Source organism: Myxocyprinus asiaticus, chromosome 28 (assembly GCF_019703515.2).
Source record: "Myxocyprinus asiaticus isolate MX2 ecotype Aquarium Trade chromosome 28, UBuf_Myxa_2, whole genome shotgun sequence".
Lineage (NCBI taxonomy): Eukaryota > Metazoa > Chordata > Actinopteri > Cypriniformes > Catostomidae > Myxocyprinus > Myxocyprinus asiaticus.
This window is the reverse complement of record NC_059371.1, coordinates 21,013,569-21,034,431: the sequence shown is the minus strand read 5'-3', so window position 1 is coordinate 21,034,431 and position 20,863 is coordinate 21,013,569. Positions and strand designations below refer to the sequence as shown.

Genomic DNA, 20,863 nt, shown 5'->3' with positions numbered 1-20,863 from the left:
AGCGCAAGGATACATTTGCAGACAGTGCCAATTGGTCATACAGTTGAAGCTGTGCAGAAAGCCTTATAAGGAGGTGGTTTGGGGGTGTTTTAGGCTAATTGTCAACTGCGGACACATGCTCGCTCATTAAGAATAATCCAGATTCATCAACATGTAAATCCGGCAGAAATTTTGCATGAGAACCTTTCTGCAGACACAAGAAGACTGTATGAATTATGCAATTATTAGTGAACATGACCCAGTAAATTACACTAGCACACTGGGAATAAGAGATATATTCTACTAGAGCAGTGTTTCCCAACCTTTTTTCAGTCACGGCACCCTTTGAGAATGTACAAAATCTTGTGGCACTCCAACTTGTGGTAGTAAAACTCGTAACACTAAAAAAAAAAAAATCTCAATTTGAACAACAATCTCATCTAAATCATCGAAACAACTTCTTACCTCAATTCTCATGTCTAGTTTTATTCAGATGGAATGTTTTTTTAGTGTACACCTACATTATGATCCTTCTGTTCAGTAATTTGTTTTCCAGCAAGACATGTCATCATGTGCTGCCTTACATTTATAATGTTGTTTTTGGCAAATACCTTTAACAAATATGTTTACAGGTAGTTAAAAAGATAGTTCACCCAAAAATGCAAATTCTGTCATGATTACTCGACCATATGTTGTTCCAAGCCCATAGGAATTTCTCTCTTGTGTGGAACACAAAATGAGATGTTAGGATGAATGTTAGTCCCAGTCACCATTCACTTTCATTCATCTTTTTACATACAATGAATGGTGGCTGAGACTAACAGTTTTGCCTAATATCGCCTTTTAAATTCCATGCATGAAAGAAAGCCCTATGGGTTTGCAAATCATGAAGATAAGTAATTACAGAGTTTTCATTTGGAGGTCAACTACTCCTCTAAGAGTGGTGTTATCCCTTTAATAAGTCAATGCTCTCCAGTTTAAAGTTGACAAAATGCACAGAAAATGTACAGATGAAATCCTGAAAGAGGGGACCTTGGTGCTAAATCACTTATGATGTTTATTGAAAACAGATATTAAAATGTATAAGAAAGCTAGATAATAAGATGATATTTAAAATATTATGCATGTATTTTATTAATAATATAGTTTTTATTTTATGTAAAACGTTAAACTAGTTATTATTAAAATGACTAATTCACAAGCAGAGAAAATACCTGTACAGGTCAGATGGAGTTGACAGAAGTATCATGTGTTTAACAGGACGATGAAGTAGTCTGAACTGTTTCTCTTCACCCTACAGCTGTTCTGGATGCATTACACACAAAGCAGTTTTGCTATTTCTGCCTTTGTTATCAAAGCAGCTGTAATACGAGCAAACACAATGATGTGACGAGGCAAAAAGATCGCTCCGACGTCGTGCGCTTGCATTGTAGACAACTCCGTTGATTACAAACAGGATCGATTGTTTATCATGTCGCTCACTTGCAGAGACACGGTATAGCAATGTGCTTCCTTGGCACACTGCGCACTTGTCAAGCGCCCAATGAGCCCATGAGTTGTGGATTATTATTATTATTATTTTAACTTGTTACTATTTAGAAATTTATGATATTCAGGTTTTAAAGATGTTTTTTATGCATTTTATGACTTTTTTAATAGTTTGAAGGATTTTTCACACAATCTCGCCAGAAGGGCCGCTGGTTGAGAAACACTGTACTAGAGTGTGTAGATGAGGAGTCACAGTAAAGGGAACACACAGGGATCAGGACGACACGAACAATCATGATGCAAAACTACAACAGACATAACAAAAAACTAAAGGGTTTTTAAAATAATCTACATGCTGAAAATGAAAATGTATACACACACACACACACACACATATATATATATATATATATTATATTATATTATATATATGCATTTTCTAGTGGAAACATATATTTAGCTCCTCCAAGATGACATTCAGAGTTCAATGAAAGTATGCAAAATCAGTGGCTAGTGAGTAAAAGCTTGAGATCAAGTTGTTAGTCAATAAACCACTCAGCGAAGGCTCTGACCCACACACATAAGCTGTGGCTTTAGATAAGAAGATAAACTACTGATTGTAAGGAATGAAAAAGAGCAGTAAGCTCAAACACTGCCTGCTTGAAAGCTTCAACTTTAACAACTATTAGATCAGTAAACAGGTTACTTTTAAAAAGGTATTTCAGAAGCAAAGAATTCTTGCCATTTTTACATTTGCTGATGACAGGGCATGGCTATGAAGCTAAAAGGTGTTCTGCACGGCTTCTAGGGTGTTCTGGGAGGTTGCTAAGGTGGTTGTTTTGCAGCACAAGTAGAACCCACCCTCCAAGTTTTTGTGATTTTTTAGGTCCCAAGATACTGTATGTCTCTGGTGCCTCCTTCAATGTCCATGGGATTTTTTTGATAGCATTTCAATGGCAGTTATTTTGAGTGGTTCTATGTAACCTTGTGTAATATTGTAACAATGGCTTTTATTATTACTACATAGTCTCTTTATAATTAGTAAAGATAGACGCAGAAGAAAAACAGGTGCAGAACTTAGAAAGGGGTCGATATCAAGATAAATTTATATGGTTACAAAGGGTATTTTAGTTTGTTTTGATCTCTGAGACTAGCTGTCTTACCTGTGGAGGTGTAGGAGTAGAGGAGGGCCGCCCCACCGGTGGGGTTGTGTTGCGACTACCGCCCACCCCTGACAATATCTCGTCTGTAACATCCTTGCCGCCCTGGTTGGGGTCTCGGATGCGGATCTTAGAGGACAATAATCAGACACAGGATTAACTGATAAAGCACATTTTATATGAAACTTAACATATTACAATTTACAGAGCTATTAAGACACTAGATGATGCAGATCAAGCAGTATATGCTCACTGTTTTCTTTTCCCTCTTAGTAGGTGGAGGTTGTTGTGGTGTAGGCACTATAATGGATGGAGATGGTGTGTACATGGTCTGCCCAGGATAGTAGGGAGGTCCTGCTGCTCCCACACCATACAATAAAATAAGTTCCAAATTAATTAGGTCATACCAAGTCCAATGCTATTAAACAACATGAAAGCATAAAATACAGTATACTAACTTTTTTTTTTTTTTTAAGCACAAAAGCGTATTTACACCCTAAATTTGTACATTTCTCTCAAAAACGTTTGTCTACTAGGGCTGGGTGATAGGACGATGTTATTGGATATAGACGATATCTTACAAAGATCCTGATGCCGATTGCAACACTTAATTGAGAGACGATGATTGACAATATCGGTAAATGGCAAAACCACGGATCTGGGAAGTTGGCAAATATATTAAACAGTGGCCAGGGTGTGAAACTAGCACCCGCCACCCGCCAAATGCAACAAGGCTGAATCCAGTCCGCAAGCTCCTCGTCCAAATGTATTTCATGTGTGGGTAATTTTGCTCATCTACCTGCAAAATGTCGGTGTCCTGTAAGACATCTCGGAGTGACACATGACAAGCAATGCTGTTAGTCACAAAGACGCGCTTGAAGAAACACATTTTATTATATTTTTAAGAACATACAAAAGAAAAGCCGTCAATGCTCGTGTCTGATTCGCTGTTTGCTCAGAGACGTGCAGCACAAGCCTGTCTTGTGAAACAAGCGCATGTCAAGAGTGCTCACTCTTTTTTCTCTGTTTCATTCGTCTGAAAACTTAGTTTAGTTTGATTTATTTCCACGGACCAGTCCGTGATTAGCATGCATTGTGATCGCAACTCTGCAGGTTCAGTAATATATATCTTTGTATTAAAGAAACAAAGAAGAAAGATGCAAGACATTTACCCCTTGAACCTAAATTTGAGTTCTATTTTATTTTCTTTGGGCAGCATTAACTGTATTACCAAAACGCAATACAGACACAAATTCGATAAGAACACACATTTGGCAGCATTATTTTGGGAACACAAGTGAATTTATTAGGCTTTATTATTATGATTATTATTATCTTTACATTTATAATTGTCTTTAGTTCTTAACCTGTAGGCTATTAGTAATTTTCCACCTGTTGTTGTTGACTGATACTTGCGTGATTGCAAATGGGGCTGTTGGAGATGGTAAATGTTTGGATTTGGGGAGGTGGTTAAATAAGATTTTTTGATCACTTCGTTATTTTAATTGCTTTTTTCATTCAAAGTGCCATTTGAGTTTAGAAATGTCTTTTATGTTTCTCGTGTTTCAATAAATGAATTACATTTTTAAAGCAAAATCAATAAAGCAGAAATACTCACGCTAAGGCTATTATCGATAAAAAAAAATTACATATCGCCCAGCCCTATTGTCTACCAAAATTAACTGTTTTGTATTCTAACAATTAAAAAAAAAACAACATCCTGAGCAGTAAAGCTGGACCACTTTGGGAATAACTCATAAATGTAGTGCATATAAATCAACCATCATGGAGGCTTCTTGTCAAGAACAGAGGGCAGCTTTACCACCAAGGACAAACTCATACACAACTACCACAAAAGTCTACAAACAGTCATTGATGCTCATCGAGGCAAAATATTGATATTAAGAACCAAGGGAATGAAAACTTCTGAACAGGATAAAAAAGAAAATACATTAATTTGATCACTCTTATTGTTTAAAAATAAAAAATACCTTGCAGATTTTACAGGGGTATGTAAACATACAAGCAGCAGATCTGTACATATCTCAACCAAGCAAATAAATTATGTGGGTGGTAAACTCACCATAAGGTGCAGGGAAGTCCCCTGGACTTGGTCCAGCATAGAAGGTACTGGGGCCAGTGGGCTGAACTGGGTACTGTTGAGGAGGCCCCACATATGGTGGAGCACTGTGACGGTACTGTTGAAACACACATGACACTAATAAGTTATAGAATATTCTGCACTTGTGGAGATACATCTAAGGACAGTAACCAGGGTTTTTCCTGGGTCAAAAATGGTCTTCGGTGGTAGCTGACATACACGTTCATCACAATGCAGGTTTATTTTTACATAATTGCACTCAATATTTAAGATATGTTGTTGCATTTCAGGTTTGTAATGAATTTTTATTTATTTTTGATCATCTGAGCATCTAGAAACTTCCGAATTCAACAGTTATTTGTACTTCAAGGTGCTGTGGAACATCAAACTAACCTTATTTCTATAGGGCTAGTTATAATATTCATGAGTAAACCACTTTACTGATTTGGGATTGTGCTTCTATAGTAAAAATGTTTGTTTCCAACTTCATAACAGATATTGTTTTTCTTTTATCAGATTCTTAATGATTTAGGTATAATTACGATTTTAGGAATATCTGAAGCCAAACCAGGCCAGTTTGTTTCCTAATATCAAACATGGTAAAAATTATAAAAGTTATGAATGCAGTTTGTGACGAGGAGGAGGGCGTGGCCGGGCCATGAGGGTGCACAGCCGGCGCTGAATCAGCTGATCAGCGGGATAGTGAGATAAAGGGGAGCTGAAGATGCCAGTCTGAGAGAGAGACGCACGCGGCCGCGCTGCATGTGAGTTACGTTTTGAGTTTTACATTACACTTTATGTTGACTGTTCAGCTGGTTCCCACCTCCTCCTTGACCATCCTTTAAATGTTACACAGTTATAACTAAATCATGTCTCTTCAAAAATTATCTGTCCTGTGACAGATGGTTTTGGCTCAACTACTGTATGCTCTGATTCATTGAAAAAGGAGCGGGAAAATTTCATAATCCATATTTGGCTGGACAAATCAAAAAAATTGGAAGCCATTTTTGGCTTTCAGGCGTTTTGGCTTTGTAGGGCAGCACAGGTTGTCTCAGGAAAAATTCACTTCTTTTGACCAATGAATTTCCAGAACTTTTCCAGGCATTTGTGATCACTGGATAGGGATTTTAAAAATAATTTTATACAAAGAGCAATTTCTAGCTAATTTATTTATTTTAAACCGATGTTAAATAGAAAAAATTATATTCACTATAGATATTTCCATTAATTTTCAAGACTTTATTCTTCCTTTTCTAGGCTTGGAAATAACAATTTTAACTACCCTGATATGTCCAGGATTTCCATGACTGTAGGAATCAAGAAAATTACAGATTTAACATTACATAATTCTGTCTGTTTGTCTTTAAAAAAAACTTGTGTGTGGCCAATGAATTACTTCCCATTGACAATCTGCAATCATAATCGCAAATTCAAATCAACAAATCAGCAAAAACAGTCTAGAGATTAAAACAGACTGATGTAAACACATGGTCCTGATATAGTGGTGTGTAATGTGATTCCAGTCTGCAGTATGACTGTGCTGTCTGACCTGCTGAATGTAGTACTGTGCTGTCTGTGAATGGAAGGGCATGGGTGCCATGGTCATCATGATGGGCTGATTTGGGGGGTAAACCGCTGCTGTGGGGGTCTGAGACGTGGGCCGAATAGGAGGGTTGTTGCTTGGAATGGCGGGCCGAACAGTTTGCATCTGCGTCCGCTGGAAAAACTGTGAGAGAAAAATAATGGGGTGAGATCAGTTAAGTAGCTCAACTTTGGAAATGTTGGGGAACTCAGTGTAATATTTCAGTACTGCAGTGTATCTAAGATCACATCTCAGCACTTCCAAGAAGTCCCCTTAAGAAGTGCTGAAGACGTAAACACTTTTTTAACTTTGCAAGGCATCAAAACAACTATTAATGTAAAGGCATGCAAGAAACAAAGACAAAACACATCATCATGCAGTTAAAATATTACACAGATATACTTAATTTTTAAAGATCCCATAAAATCAAAACCCTTACATTTTAAACGAGTCAGAGGAATAACCAGGTGCATAACATTTGATGACCTTAGAGCCCTAGAGGGCTGATAGATAGTCCCACTACATGGAAGACAATCCATCGAACCCCTTAAAACAAATAATAAAATCTTGAACTGGATGCTATATTTAACTGGAAACCAGTGCAGATTACAGGTGATATCCTCTGTGATGATGTCTCTTTTCTTGGTACCAGTCAAGAGCCTGGCAGCAGCATTTTGGACTATGTAGGCTAGCAATGCATAACAACTACAATGAATCACTATTTTTAATCCAAACAAACTATGAGTTGGCTCCCCACAGAATCACCGTATCACCTGTTGCAGAAGAGTAGCTATTTTGACTGAACTCATTATGAGTCATAAGTGAAAAATACTCTATTCTCAATACCGTTCTGTACACAGAGTTCAGTTCTCTTTTATCATCTCGTGTTTGAGATCCACCTATGGGAAGGGGCATCCGTACCTGACCTCTGCAGAAGCATCCAATTGCACCAAATCTGGCTTGACAGACAGAAGCGCATGTCCAATCCCACTGTAAAGCCAAGTCCTTTCCTGAGAGCATAAAGGACTTGTATGTGCTACTTTTCCTCAGTTGACATTCGCTTCTCGTGACCTCTACACGTATAACTCACAGCGCAACTAGATTTCACTTGTTGGCATTCATTGAACAGTCTGCAGGAGGACACATCTTCGGATCAGCCTTCACTAGGCATAACTGCCGAAGGAAATACTGGTAAGTTGCTGTTTCCCTCATGCAGCAGCGCTGCAACAATAAAAAGGTGGACGAGGCTTTTAAATTGTGCCTTCCCAGAAAATCTGCGCCTCACCAGGCACCCACTTAACGGGCCGCACAGGCCCCGACCACAGGGAATGTATACCACAATGCTGGTAGACCTAAACCTTGCAACAAGCCGCCTAGTCAGCAGCCCAATTCCCCTCTCATCCCTGGGGGAAAATGTCCTTTGCTGACGCCGTGGCCAAGAAACCCCCCAACCCTACCCATACTGACTCCACAAGAAAGTGGCCTGCCTGATGCACAGGTTAGGGGGGTTCTAAGTCCAGGTTCCTGGGCTGCCAGCCCTTTGGACGCGAGTTCGGATTTCCACATCTTTTACTCCCAAAAGGAGGAAACTCTCAGATGGTGGGGTCAGCCCACCCTCACACAGGGATTCCCATCCTCAGATTTCACGTATGACAGCACCAGTTCAAGTGCTGCACAGATTAAGTCTCACCTTCCAGCGCACAGTTCAAAGAGTTTTCACTCTGGAGAGAGACTTAATGTCAAGTGCACAAGCAGTGTCACTACATCACACCATTTACACACTCCCAATAAAGGCTTTGGCCAGTGTGTGCTTGAAAATAAAAAAATCGTATCCCTGCAAAAATCAGGGATAACTGCTTGCTGCCCGAGAAGCGAATATGCTCACGGTGAGAAAGTAGCACGTACAGGTCCTTTACACACTCACTGTCTGTCAAGCCAGACTTGGTGTAATTGGATGCTTCTGCAGAGATCAGATAAGGATGCCGCTTCCCATAGGTGGATCTCTTCACTCGATGTTTCAGAGGACTGGGGTTACAGAATAGGTAACCTATTGTTATTTAGCGATGAGATACAATTGTAATCTAAAATCATACTCACTCCCTTACAAATTGAGGTAGTGACAACTACATTTTAACTAAATCTGCATAGTATGCACTGAACTGATCTGAAAAACTATGTTAATTTTTTGCTATAGTTGCTTTCACCAGCCCTGTGGTCAAGGGGTATCCCATACAATGCTTTCCAGAGAGAGCATGTCATTTTAAAGCAATATGTTTAGCAAGCATACACAAACACAGGTGCCATTGTCAGTGGTGGTTTACTTAAAATTGTTAGATAATAATAATAATGTGTATTCAACCATTAGATTGGCTTGAAAAAAAAACCCACCAAACTGCATGTGCAGCTGTCATTCCCAAAACCTTGTAGTGAGTACACTGCCAAGGAGTTATAAGGGTCTAAAGTACACTTCAGTTTTCCATGTGACAGTACATCTCGCACACAGTGAGCGCAAAGCAAATTTTGTCACCAGCACAGTACGCATGGACTGTCCGCATGCAGTCTAGTTTAGTAGATACATGGAGAGTTCACATCTTTGCATGTCATCTGCACATGTGGCTGGTGCTGACTGGACTAAAAGTACCTCACAAACAGTCACTGTCCACTTGAGTCAAATGTGTCTGTATGGTCCTTTGGTGAAAAGAGTATACTTTTAAATAGGGATGTGCACGGATAGCCATTATTCAGTAAACCGTTCGACGCATCTGTATTTGAATAGCAAAATCACAATTCGGTTATTCAACGCGTGCGTCTTCAACCCCAATCGAGCCCGACAGTACTGCATAAATACAGGATCTAAACATGCACTGGACAAACATCTTTGACCATTGCGCCGCACCTCACTTTGTTTTCTACAACTCGTGCAGGACTGCTGCATTTTTAGACACTATGTCAAGTTAAAAAGAACCTCAATATTTATAAATACATCTCGAGACATCAGCATTCTGTTTCACCATTCGTTGCGCTGCATCTAGCTTTTTTAGCGCAGGTGTCACAAAGATTTGACATTCTGTAGTTCAGTTCAAGTTCAGATGAGGACTTCATGTGACTGTTACATTCTTACACGTGATTCCAGATTTTTTTTACCTGGTTTCAGTGCTTGATAAACAGTAAGCCAATGTTTTTTTTCCCCTTTTGCTCTGGTGTGCAAACAATAATTCCACTAGAAATGTTAAACCATTAAAAAAAACAAATTCAAAGCATCACCAAGAGTCTAATAAACCACAACAGTGTAAATTCATGCACAAGACAATACTAGCATTCGCTGCCTCACAAAAATGTGAACCAGCCAGGCAGAGCACATTTTAGGTTTAGCACTTAAATGACATATTTTGCATTGGTTTAGAATACTATGTTGCAGGAGGTGACACTATTATTATTTTTGTTTGGCTTTGAGAGATTTTATCATTTGATCATCACATGTTTTGTGCTGTTTAGGCACAGAGCTCACTGTGGACTTTATTCCCTGCAATTTTGAGTAGTGTTTGATGAATATCCATTGCAATAAACATTCTTTATTCTTAAGTCCCGACAAATAACCCATTAATCATTCCTGAACTCTCACAGTTTACCGAAAAGCCTTTTACAAATGATTACCGTGCTCATCCCTACTTTAAAAAGCTGGGTGCTTGACAGTGTGCGAGATGGAGTGGCACACTGAAAAACAAAGTATTAACACAACCTAAGATGGAAGGTGCCCAAGTTTGAATTTGACTTGACAAACAGATCACTCCAACGCCATAGAAACCCTTTACAAAGATACCAACGAGAAAAGCCTTGAAGCATTGTTTGAATAAGTGTACCCTAAAATGCAGTGAATTATGGAGATAATGGCCAAAAGCTAAGCTCAAAGATTTAGATCATAAAAGCAGGTGGAAGGAACCTGCCTCAGGTAAGTAGTTTAGTCAAGAGCTCTCTGAAACTCAAAGAGAAGGTCCTGGAAGTAAACCATAAGCTAGCGTGACCATACATCCTCTTTTTCCCAGACATGTCCTCTTTTTCGGACATTAAAAAGCGCCCGGCCGGGATTTCTAAATGTCCAGGATTCGGCTTTAGTTGCATTATGATGTGCATCTGGTCTAATCCTTCATTATGTGTGCGCGCATATTTGCATTTAACCCCTCTTTGTAAGTCCCGCCTTCTCACACACCATTTGGTCGATTATAAGAGTCTTGCAGCAACTATTGGCTAAATTCCTGCCTGTCAATCTCTCCACGAACGTGCAAAGCGCTGTTGAGTTCAGCACCAAACAGTTGCTTGACGGCAGCAGCAAATGACAGCTACAATGCCCAAACAAAAGTGCAAATTTACAGAAGATTTGCACAAAAAATTCCCATGCTTTCGTCCAGCTCGAGATCCGTGGAAAGAAGAATGTATGACCTGTAAAGCTGGCACTTATGTGTCAGTTGCTAATAAAGGTGCAAGTGATTTAGAAGAGATTTATTAGCTCTACGAAGCATAAAGAGTCAGCAAAAGCTGAAAGTTCATCAGGAAAATTAACGGACTACTTTTTGCAACCAGGTAAAATTGTTATCACATTGCTTCATTTTTCATGGCCATTCAAAATAATAGTAATAGTAAATGAAGGTACACTCATGGCATCAAATATTTTATTTTAGTACATGGACATTCAAAAGAATGTTGGAAATATTTATATATATATATATATATATATATATATATATATATATATATATATATATATATATATATATATATATATATTTATGTTAGGCTAATAGAGGGTCTTTTTCACTGTATTAAAATTTGCATTCATAGTAACACTGTTTTGAACCCTATTATTACCCTGTTACATTGGTGCCGAAATCCGGAAAGGAGGAGGGATGCGGCGTAGTAGAGTCCTCGCCACTACCATCCACCCCAAAGGAGCAGCCGCGGCCATCCGCCAGGGGACAAAGGAGCCCGGCCGCCTGAAAGCAGAGAAACGACTGCCGACCGCGAGGGAAAGAGGGGCTCCTTACCGACTGCCTGCAGCAGTTGGGCTGCTGCCAGGGGTGGAGGAGACCCCTACCATCCACCAAAATGTGGCGGGGCGTTCTGTCCGCCAGGGGCCGGAGGTCTGCCTCCGATCCACCCGGGGAGGAGCGGCTGTCATCCACTAGAGGGTGGAGGGGTGATCGAGGACCAGGCTACGGCGTATCAGAGAACCGGACGAAGCATCAAAGTAATATTTAATTAAACAAAAACACACAAACATAAACACATACAGGGCAGCTGCCTGTAGCTCTCTCTGTCGGCTTGATTAGCCTGGATAGGGGCTGGGCATGCGTCATCACGGCCCTGCCCCGCACTCCTACTTGCCACACTAATGAAATAGTTTAGAGCTGAACAAAACTACAAAAATTCAATTCACTATAAAATGTTAAGATTTATTAATTTCCATGATTTTTCCATGCTTGGAAATCACAAATTAAAACTTCCTTGATATTTCCAGGTTTTCCATAACTGTGGGAACCTTGACAATACTTTTAAATTATCCCCAGACACTGCAGCACAGTGCTCCAGAGCACTCAAATTGACCAGCCTTTTAATTATCTAAGCAGAACGGGTTACTGATTGTCTCAATACCACAGCACGTTAAGTTAACATTTGGAATCTAGAGATTATTTCAATATCACTCTTATAGACGGCTTATTTTTTTAAACTTTTTAAGGATGGTGTGCAGTGTATCTTCTAAGAACAAGCTGCTTGTTCTATCATAAGTAGAAACAATGACACTTTTAATGATAAGACTGAATAACTGAATAAGTTTTAATTAAAAACTGTCTAGTTTTCGAATAAGATCAAATTATTACTGAAATACTCTTTAAATCACAACACTGAATTGACTCAATGAGACATTTATCTACTGTCTGCTTTCCTTTCTTGTTAAAATGGGGTTAAAAAATTATGGGCTGGGGTCATGAGTCAAAGCTTGTAACAGTTTATGGTTCACAAATAATACCTACTTACAGTTGTGCTCAAAAGTTTGCATACCCTTGGAGAATTGGTAATATATGTTCCATTTTTAAAGAAAACATGAGTGAGCAGGCAAAACACATTTCTTTTATTTCTTATGGGATTCATATTCAACTGTAGGTTATAACAGAATGGCACAATCATAAAACAAAACATGGCAACAAAGAAAAAAAATGAAATGACCCCTGTTCAAAAGTCTGCACACCCTTAGTTCTTAATACTGTGTATTGCCCACTTTAGCATCAATGACAGCAGGCAGTCGTTTGTAATAGTTGTCTATGAGGCCCCAAATTCTTGCAGGTGGTATAGCTGCCCATTCGTCTTGGCAAAATGCCTCCAGGTCATGCGAAGTCTTTGGTCGTCTTGCATGAATCGCACATTTGAGATCTCCCCAGATTGGCTCGATGATATTAAGGTCAGGAGACTGTGATGGCCACTCCAGAACCTTCACCTTTTTCTGCTGTAACCACTGGAGGGTCAACTTGGCCTTGTGCTTAGGGTCATTGTCTTGCTGGAAAGTCCAAGAGCGTCCCATGCGCAGCTTTTGTGCAGAAGAATGCAACTTGTCTGCCAGTATTTTCTGATAACATGCTGCATTCATCTTGCCATCAATTTTCACAAGATTCCCCATGCCTTTAGAGCTCACACACCCCCAAAACATCAGTGAGCCACCACGCTTCACAGTGAAGATGGTATTCTTTTCACTATAGGCCTTGTTGACCCCTCTCCAAACATAGCGCTTATGGTTGTGACCATAAAGCTCTATTTTGGTCTCGTCACTCCAAATTACAGTGTGCCAGAAGCTGTGAGGCATGTCAAGGTGTTATCGGACATATTGTAACCGGGTTCTTTTGTGGCATTGGCACAGTAAAGGCTTCTTTCTGGCGACTCGACCATTCAGCTCATTTTTGTTCAAGTATCGTTGTATTGTGCTCCTTGAAACAACCACACTGTCTTTTTCTAGAGCAGCCTGTATTTCTCCTGAGGTTACCTGTGGGTTTTTCTTTGTATCCTGAACAATTCTTCTGGCAGTTGTGGCTGAAATCTTTCTTGGTCTACCTGACCTTGGCTTGGTATCAAGAGATGCCCGAATTTTCCACTTCTTAATAAGTGATTGAACAGTACTGACTAGCATTTTCAAGGCTTTGGATATCTTTTTATATCCTTTTCCATCTTTATTAAGTTCCATTACCTTGTTACGCAAGTCTTTTGACAGGTCTTTTCTGCTCCCCATGGCTCAGTATCTAGCCTGCTCAGTGCATCCACGTGAGAGCTAACAAACTCATTGACTATTTATACACAGACACTAATTGCAATTTAAAAAGCCACAGGTGTGGGAAATTAACCTTTAATTGCCATTTAAACCTGTATGTGTCACCTTGTGTGTCTGTTACTAGGCCAAACATTCAAGGGTATGTAAACTTTTGATCAGGGCCATTTGGGTGATTTCTGTTATCATTATGATTTAAAAAGGAGCCAAACAACTATGTGATGATAAATGGCTTCATATGATCAATATCCTTAAATTTTTTTGCATGATTAGTCAAATATTCAAAATCAGTGCCAAAATTTCACAATTTCTGCCAAGGTATGCAAACTTTTGAGCACAACTGTAAATACTCCACAAAGCATCAGTGCAGGGTTCTGCAGTAGTACTGCTTTTGACTCATCATCCATTAATTGGCTCATCACTCCACTCTCTCCTCTCCACCAATAGCTGGTGTGTGGTGAGCGTACTGGCGCACTATGGCTGCCATTGCATCATCCAGGTGGATGCTGCACACTGGTGGTGGTTGAGGAGAGTCCCCTGTTCACTGTGTAAAGCGCTTTGTGTGTAGTGTCAGAAAAGCGCTACATTAATGTAATGTTCATTCATTCATCTTGGCTCTGTAATGTTTCACATGTGCTAGAGAACCACAGAGCAGGTGCTGTCTCTATTCAATTGAACTTTACTTTGTGTGTTACTCCTTGTTTTAAGCATTGAGATACTGGTACATGTTAAAGGATGCATTGCCTTTTCCACATGGGTAAACTAAAAGTAGTAGTGTGCAAAAACGTTGAAACGTCCACGCCAAACACTGAAAATCATATATATCTATATATCTGTTGCTTCGGTGCATAGGCTCAAAAATAAAATACAATGACATAAAAAAAGCTCTTAAGCCTCTTAATCAATATCCTGGAAGACTGTTTCTATGGATATTGTGTGCTAGCTTTTTCTCTTAAAAAAAAAAAAAAAAAAAAAAAATAGTAGTCACTTTTTTTTTTAAACAAAAAAATGTATTGGTAATCAATGTCTAAAATCTGAAATAAGCATCAGAAAAAAGTCACATAACTAAGAAACAGACACACAAGAGAATGCAAAAAAACTAACTCTTTATAAGTACCTTTATCTTGTTTTCCAGTTAAAAAAGCTAAACATCCTTTAAGGAATTTTCCAGGTTCAATACAAGTTAAGCAATTAACAGCATTTGTGGTATAATGTGGATTTCCACAAAAAAATGATTGATTAACCACACATTAATTAAAAAAAAGAAAAGGAAAAATTGTGGTTATAATAAGGGACTTAAAATGGTGAATGGGACCGGTCCAATAAAATATACACCGTTTCAGAAGTATAGCCACAAGATGTATAATTATACATGTTAAAATAATTGTAGTGTGTTACTAGTGTGATGTAAAAATATTAACTTTTAGCTAATCGATATTACAATAACAATTGCCATGAAAAGGAAACCCTGCAATCCCTGTATTGGATACAACTTTACACAAATAAGTGATTATTACATGAATTAAAATTTTCATGTAATATTCGCCTTTTTTCGCCAATGTGTGAACAGCTTGTAACGCAACTTAAACAAATGAGCCCTTCCTGGACTTCCTAGGTTGTCTATTAAAGCCTGTAGACTGATTTTCATGTGAAGGCCTTGCCTTAGTAATCGCTTCTCTTCCGCTATTCAACAGCAACAACAAACTGCAACACTAGGTAACGTTATCTTAGAGATGGGATCCAGCAAACATCCGGCTCCCAGCACAACACCGACTCCTACACAAACTCCGAGTAACCCAAAAAAAAAAAAAAAAACATTTATGTACTGAATCCCATCTGGCTAAGCAGAAACGTGATCGTGGTCGAGCGAAAACTAGAGTGAACATTGGCAGGGCATTTGATTCCTGGAGGACCTTCGTTCGGTTTTGGGGATCAAAACCGACCCTGAATTGGCATTCTTCTTATTGGACAGGTAAGCTTACATAACTGCAAAGCATGTGAAATATAGTGCCATAAGGATTGTTCTGTGTAACTTTAGCTAACTTGATCTTGCCTGCATAATCAATGTTAATCTGTAATTATTCAGCAAGGTAAACTACAATAACACATTAAATGAATGCTAGACAATGTTCAAGATAATGCAAAAATAACCATTCATTAGTGTACGTAACTTGGTTATACAGAAAATATATACAATCTATTACTATAAAACAATAGCGAATAGATATATCAAAATGTCAGTTGTGATGGAATCACATCAATACTGAATTGTGTCAACATATTATTCATGTCAACATGATGTCGGTGAATCACATTGTCTCTTTGTACATTACATCATTGTTTTGGATGCTGGCTCGCTCGCGTCCCTACGGAGTGTGTGCATGAGCACGAGCAACAGGTAGCTGCTGCGGTTCACTTAATGGCCACAGGTGTCATTAATAACAAGGGTTTCTGAATCTTACATACTGCACCTTTAAGCCATTTTATCATGACCATTCACTTATAAAATAATAAATATTATTATCATTATTTATCTTGTTGTACTCTGTCTTGGATGGTATTTTTCTGATGTAATTGAAACTTTGTGATGAAGCACTTTTTGTCTTCTTTAGATGAATCACTTCATGTGAATGTATAAATGTTACACTAAAATCATGTTTAAATAAAACACAATGTTTTTTTTTTCCTCTTCTTTTTCTCCCCAATTTGGAATGCCCAACTCCCAATGCGCTCTAGGTCCTCGTGGTGGCGTAGTGACTCACCTCAATCCAGGTGGCGGAGGACGAATCTCAGTTGCCTCCGCGTCTGAGACCGTCAATCTGCGCATCTTATCACGTGGCTTGTTGAGCGCATTACCGAGGAGACGTGGCGCATGGAGGCTTCACGCTATTCTCCGTGGCATCCACGCACAACTCACCACGCGCCCCACCGAGAGCGAGAACCACATTATAGCGACCATGAGGAGGTTACCCCATGTGACTCTACCCTCCCTAGCAACCAGGCCAATTTGGTTGCTTAGGAGACCTGGCTGGAGTCACTCAGTATGCCCTGGATTCGAACTCGCAACTCCAGGGGTGGTAGACAGCGTCTTTACTCACTGAGCAACACAGGACCCCCCAAACACGTATAATATTTAAATTTTGTAGCTATACTTGTGCACTGGCAGATTTTTTTCACTTGTTTTAAGCATAAACAAGTGAAAAATCAGCAAACAGAACAGCACAAAATACACTTACAAACAAGTTACAATCCCTGAAAACAAGTTATGCTTAAAACGTAAAAATCACTGGAAAACAAGACAAAGATTTTTTTGCAGTCAAGTAACAATACCTGCATTTTATCAGTAATGATTCCTACAGCATTAAACATTGGAGAGCAGTAAATCCACCCGACAACCATGTTCAACATTCCATCAAGGCACATAAACTGGTCAACATGCAAACTAAATAAATATAGAGCAAGCACTTTAAAGAATTGTCAATCAGACTGACAAGAACAAATATGGAAGGTGATGTTGAGAGAGAAACAGAGAACTTCATGTCATGCATTTTCCTTAAGACTGCAAATTACCTGAATGGGTCTGAATCCTCCCTTGAATATCGAAGCAGGAAAGAGAGAAAAGCTAATGGGATAACGCACTAATTGGTATGGAGGGATAGAGAGACTAACACACACACACACACACACATACGCACATACTTAAGGAGAGATCTGCAGTACAGAGCATGCAGAGAGCCTTTCCCTCAGGGAAAGCTATTTACAAAACAAGAGGGCACTATGCTCTGCTTTTTAGGTAGCCAAGTGACATCATCCTAATGTGGCAAAATACAAAAAGCATGTGCTGAAATCCACTAACCATGACAGACTCTCACAACGATCTGATAAAAAGTGATGTGAGAGAAACAAGTTTTTGTGAACTATTGAAGGTCTACAATATTTAAAGAGACAGAAGTTTAAAGTTCACTGTAGATGAGATTAATAGCATATTAATCACAATCGTGCTCTTCAGAGAAGGAAATGTGGACTCTCAGATAAAAACACAGTGATGAGAACACCAAAAGAACCAAAAGTAATAAAAGTAATGCTAGATTTCTTTTAATAAAAAATGCTAGATGGTCTCATAAATGCAAAGAGCTCTACATTACAAAACACAGTACAGTTTCAATTATCACTGTAAAAATGCTTACATTTTGACCTTTAAATTCAAATATTATATAAAGGAATGTTCCGGGTTCAAGTTAAACTCTCTCGACAGCATCTGTGGCATCAGTTCTATCCATTCTTTCAACTCCTGTCACAACCATGTAAAGACAGTAAACTAGGGATACTAGAAAGGGAAATTACGATGGTAAAGCATTACTAGAAGTTCCACCTAGAACAGTAGTTCTACTGCTACAAGGATGTTTTAGACAACTTCACTGCTCAAATCACACATTTTCATATGGAATAATTAAAGGAACAGTTCACACAAATTTGAAATTGTATGCCTTCAGAAAACTTTTCAAGCTTTAAAGTGAGTCACTATCAACTGGCATTGTATTGAGAAAATGGACCGAGACATTCTTTTGTTTTGGTTTTTGCCCAATGCCCAAAGACTTCCATAGCAATTGCTTTTACAAACTAAGAGAGATGAAAATATTTTCTGTGGTATTCAACAGCATGCCACGATGCTTTAAATAGAGCTTAAATATGAACATGAAACATTTCTTTGAAGCTACATTACTTTAGGGTCAACTTTTGATCATTTTCAAACCTTGAAAATGAAGACAGAATTACACATCAAACAAAGCTTACAAGAAGTTATAACACAGTGTCTGAGCTTAATGAAACTGAAACTACAACTTTGGGTTACTGAGAAATTTTTCAAAAGTGAAACAGATTACACAAACCATTCAGAACTTTGCATGTATTCATGTGTTACTGGACACTTTGTTCCCAGACTTTAAAGGGTCATGACATGAGAAATCAAATTTTCCTTGATCTTTTGACATACAAGAGGTCATTGTACTATAAAAACATCCTGTAAGTTTCAGAACCGAAAGCCTCCTCCTTAATAGAAAAATAGCATTTATTTAAACCAGGCTCTAGAAACGGGGCGTTTGGAATTTGTGGAACTTGTGACGTCACAAGGACTAAAGACATCTGCATAATGACTGCCTCCAGCAAGACATCAACACCTATTTTTCATCATTGCACCTTTGGCCCTGCCCACTGGAGCTCAGTCACACAGTCAGTCACACAGGTGTAGAGGAGAGATGGGCCTGTCATAGGAGATTCATCTACTGAAAAGTGGACTTACACAGGACACCTTCATGTGCCCATCTGGATTTAAATGTTTTTCTACACTAGATGAATGGCTTTGACCGTTATCATGCATCTTGGGCTGCTTTTAAAAGAGTTATTAATGTAAAAAGGAGACTTCCACTGTGTTTCATTCAGCTGCGCTGTTTCCTGTTGTTTTGAAGGCATCTTGGACCGTTTTTGCACTCATCTATGCTATATTTAATTGTTAGTCTTTTGTAAACATGGACTAGATGGACGTCTTTAATCGTTTCGTTGCATTTCCGACGATGTGCGCCGCGTTTTAAGAGCGGTAAAAGCGTAACTTTTAAAGACGCGTCTCATTCAGCTGCCGCAGCTTTCTGGGAGAAACACATGCTGTTCTGAACACGTAAGATGTGAGATGTCGCTCCGGTGAAGACAGCCTCTCTGCTTTGGCCTGTTGAAGCACACAATATCACCTTGGGTTGTATTACGTTTGCGTATTCAGAGCATTTCAGCGTGGATTGCATGTTTTCGGCTTATACCAGAGAAGACTGCTGGTGAACAAGTCACAATATGATTCAAACTTTGCAAAGGAACTGTTATTGAAAGATGGAGCTGTTAAACAATACAAGATCCATGAGTACACAGTTTCATTCACAAATGTCATGACTGCTTTTCAAATGTCATGAACATTTTGAAACATTCAGATTAAATATGTTGGGTATATGTTATGTGTTAACCCTGAAATTTAGTTTTATAAATTATAATATAATGTTTGTTAATTTACTTTTGATTGAGTTTCAAATATGTCTGTATTTGAGGAACTGCACGAAGTTAGCCAACCAGAACAATGGGTGTTTACAAAGAAGTCCTAAAGGGCCAGATAGCTTTAAACTGAGTTTTTCAGACAGAGGGCCAGAGACAGGGTGGAAAAAGATCATATATTATTAAATTATGACTGTTTTGGTGCAGTCGAATTTCTTTAAAATTGCAATTCGGTATATTCCTCTTCCTGTTATTCCAATTAAAATTTATATTCAATATACTGTAAGGCGTGATCAGTTACATTTCAAATTCCAACCTATGAATTGAATGGCAAATTCTTAAATTCTGAATTTTGCTAAACCCTGGTGTAAACACACTCTGAATGATTGCAGTGAACTGGACAGCTACATTAAGTTATCACAGGATGAGAATCAGGATCAGTGGGTTACGTTTGTCAGAGAAACACACTGGAGCATATGATGTGTGAGAAAAGAGGAGGTCATACATTTGCGTACATTACCTGGTGATGGGTAGGACGCGGTCCAGGGGCAAACTGAATCAAGGCAAATAGAGGCATGGCAGAGAGAGAGAAATTTAGAGAGAAAGAGAGAAAAGCGAGAGGTGAGAATGATCACGCACAAACATGTAAACCCACAAGCTGTGCATGACAGGCAGTCACTAAAAAGCGCACTTCCTTAGAGGAAGTGTGGCAATGATGCAAGGCATTTTCTGTATCATATACACACAGGACTTTTAAATCACCACAAACCACACTATGAATAAAACAGCATATTCTGCCATTCAAAGGCAAAATGCAGTAACTATGCCAACACTGAAACTAAGAGGAATGGCTTCAAAGTTGGTTTTAGTGTGGATTTTGTAATAAATTACATTTTCAAAAATTGGATAAAAGTTTAGCCAAACTCCTTTGTCAAAAGACCAATCATAGTCTAAGTGTGTAGTTACAGCAGTTTGTCTTTGACAGCAGTATTGTGTATCATTAATTTCTTAGCATTTCAATCTGATCATACTGATGCTACAGTGACACTATACAAGTTAACAGAAAAGTAATGGATTCTGAATTGATAAAGTAAGCAAAACATTGTGGGCACTTACGGGGCGGCCCTGAGGTTGTGCGTTCATTGGCTGTGTTGGCGAAGAGTAGATGAGAGGTGTTGTGCCGGCATTCTGTCCAGGTGTGTATGGAGACTGTAGAG

General features: G+C 38.9%; 1 protein-coding gene across 14 annotated transcripts in view; it reads right to left on the bottom strand.

Moving 5' to 3' along the window:
- The window catches only part of LOC127418986 (eukaryotic translation initiation factor 4 gamma 3-like), a 75,029-nt gene that overhangs the window by 35,763 nt on the left and 18,403 nt on the right, over nt 1–20,863 (bottom strand). For 9 of the 14 annotated variants that reach the window (XR_007893581.1, XM_051659974.1, XM_051659963.1 and 6 more), the window contains exons 4-10: nt 20,763–20,855; nt 20,167–20,199; nt 17,187–17,207; nt 6,278–6,454; nt 4,711–4,825; nt 2,881–2,984; nt 2,631–2,765 (exon numbers count right to left, since the gene is read on the bottom strand). Coding sequence is in view for 13 of the 14 variants with exons in the window: in XM_051659974.1 (XP_051515934.1) it covers nt 2,631–2,765; nt 2,881–2,984; nt 4,711–4,825; nt 6,278–6,454; nt 17,187–17,207; nt 20,167–20,199; nt 20,763–20,855 (678 nt within the window). In the remaining variant the exon portion in view is untranslated. The remainder of the gene's footprint in view (nt 1–2,630; nt 2,766–2,880; nt 2,985–4,710; nt 4,826–6,277; nt 6,455–17,186; nt 17,208–20,166; nt 20,200–20,762; nt 20,856–20,863) is intronic. The other 5 variants (XM_051659962.1, XM_051659969.1, XM_051659970.1 and 2 more) reach the window with 2 other exon arrangements.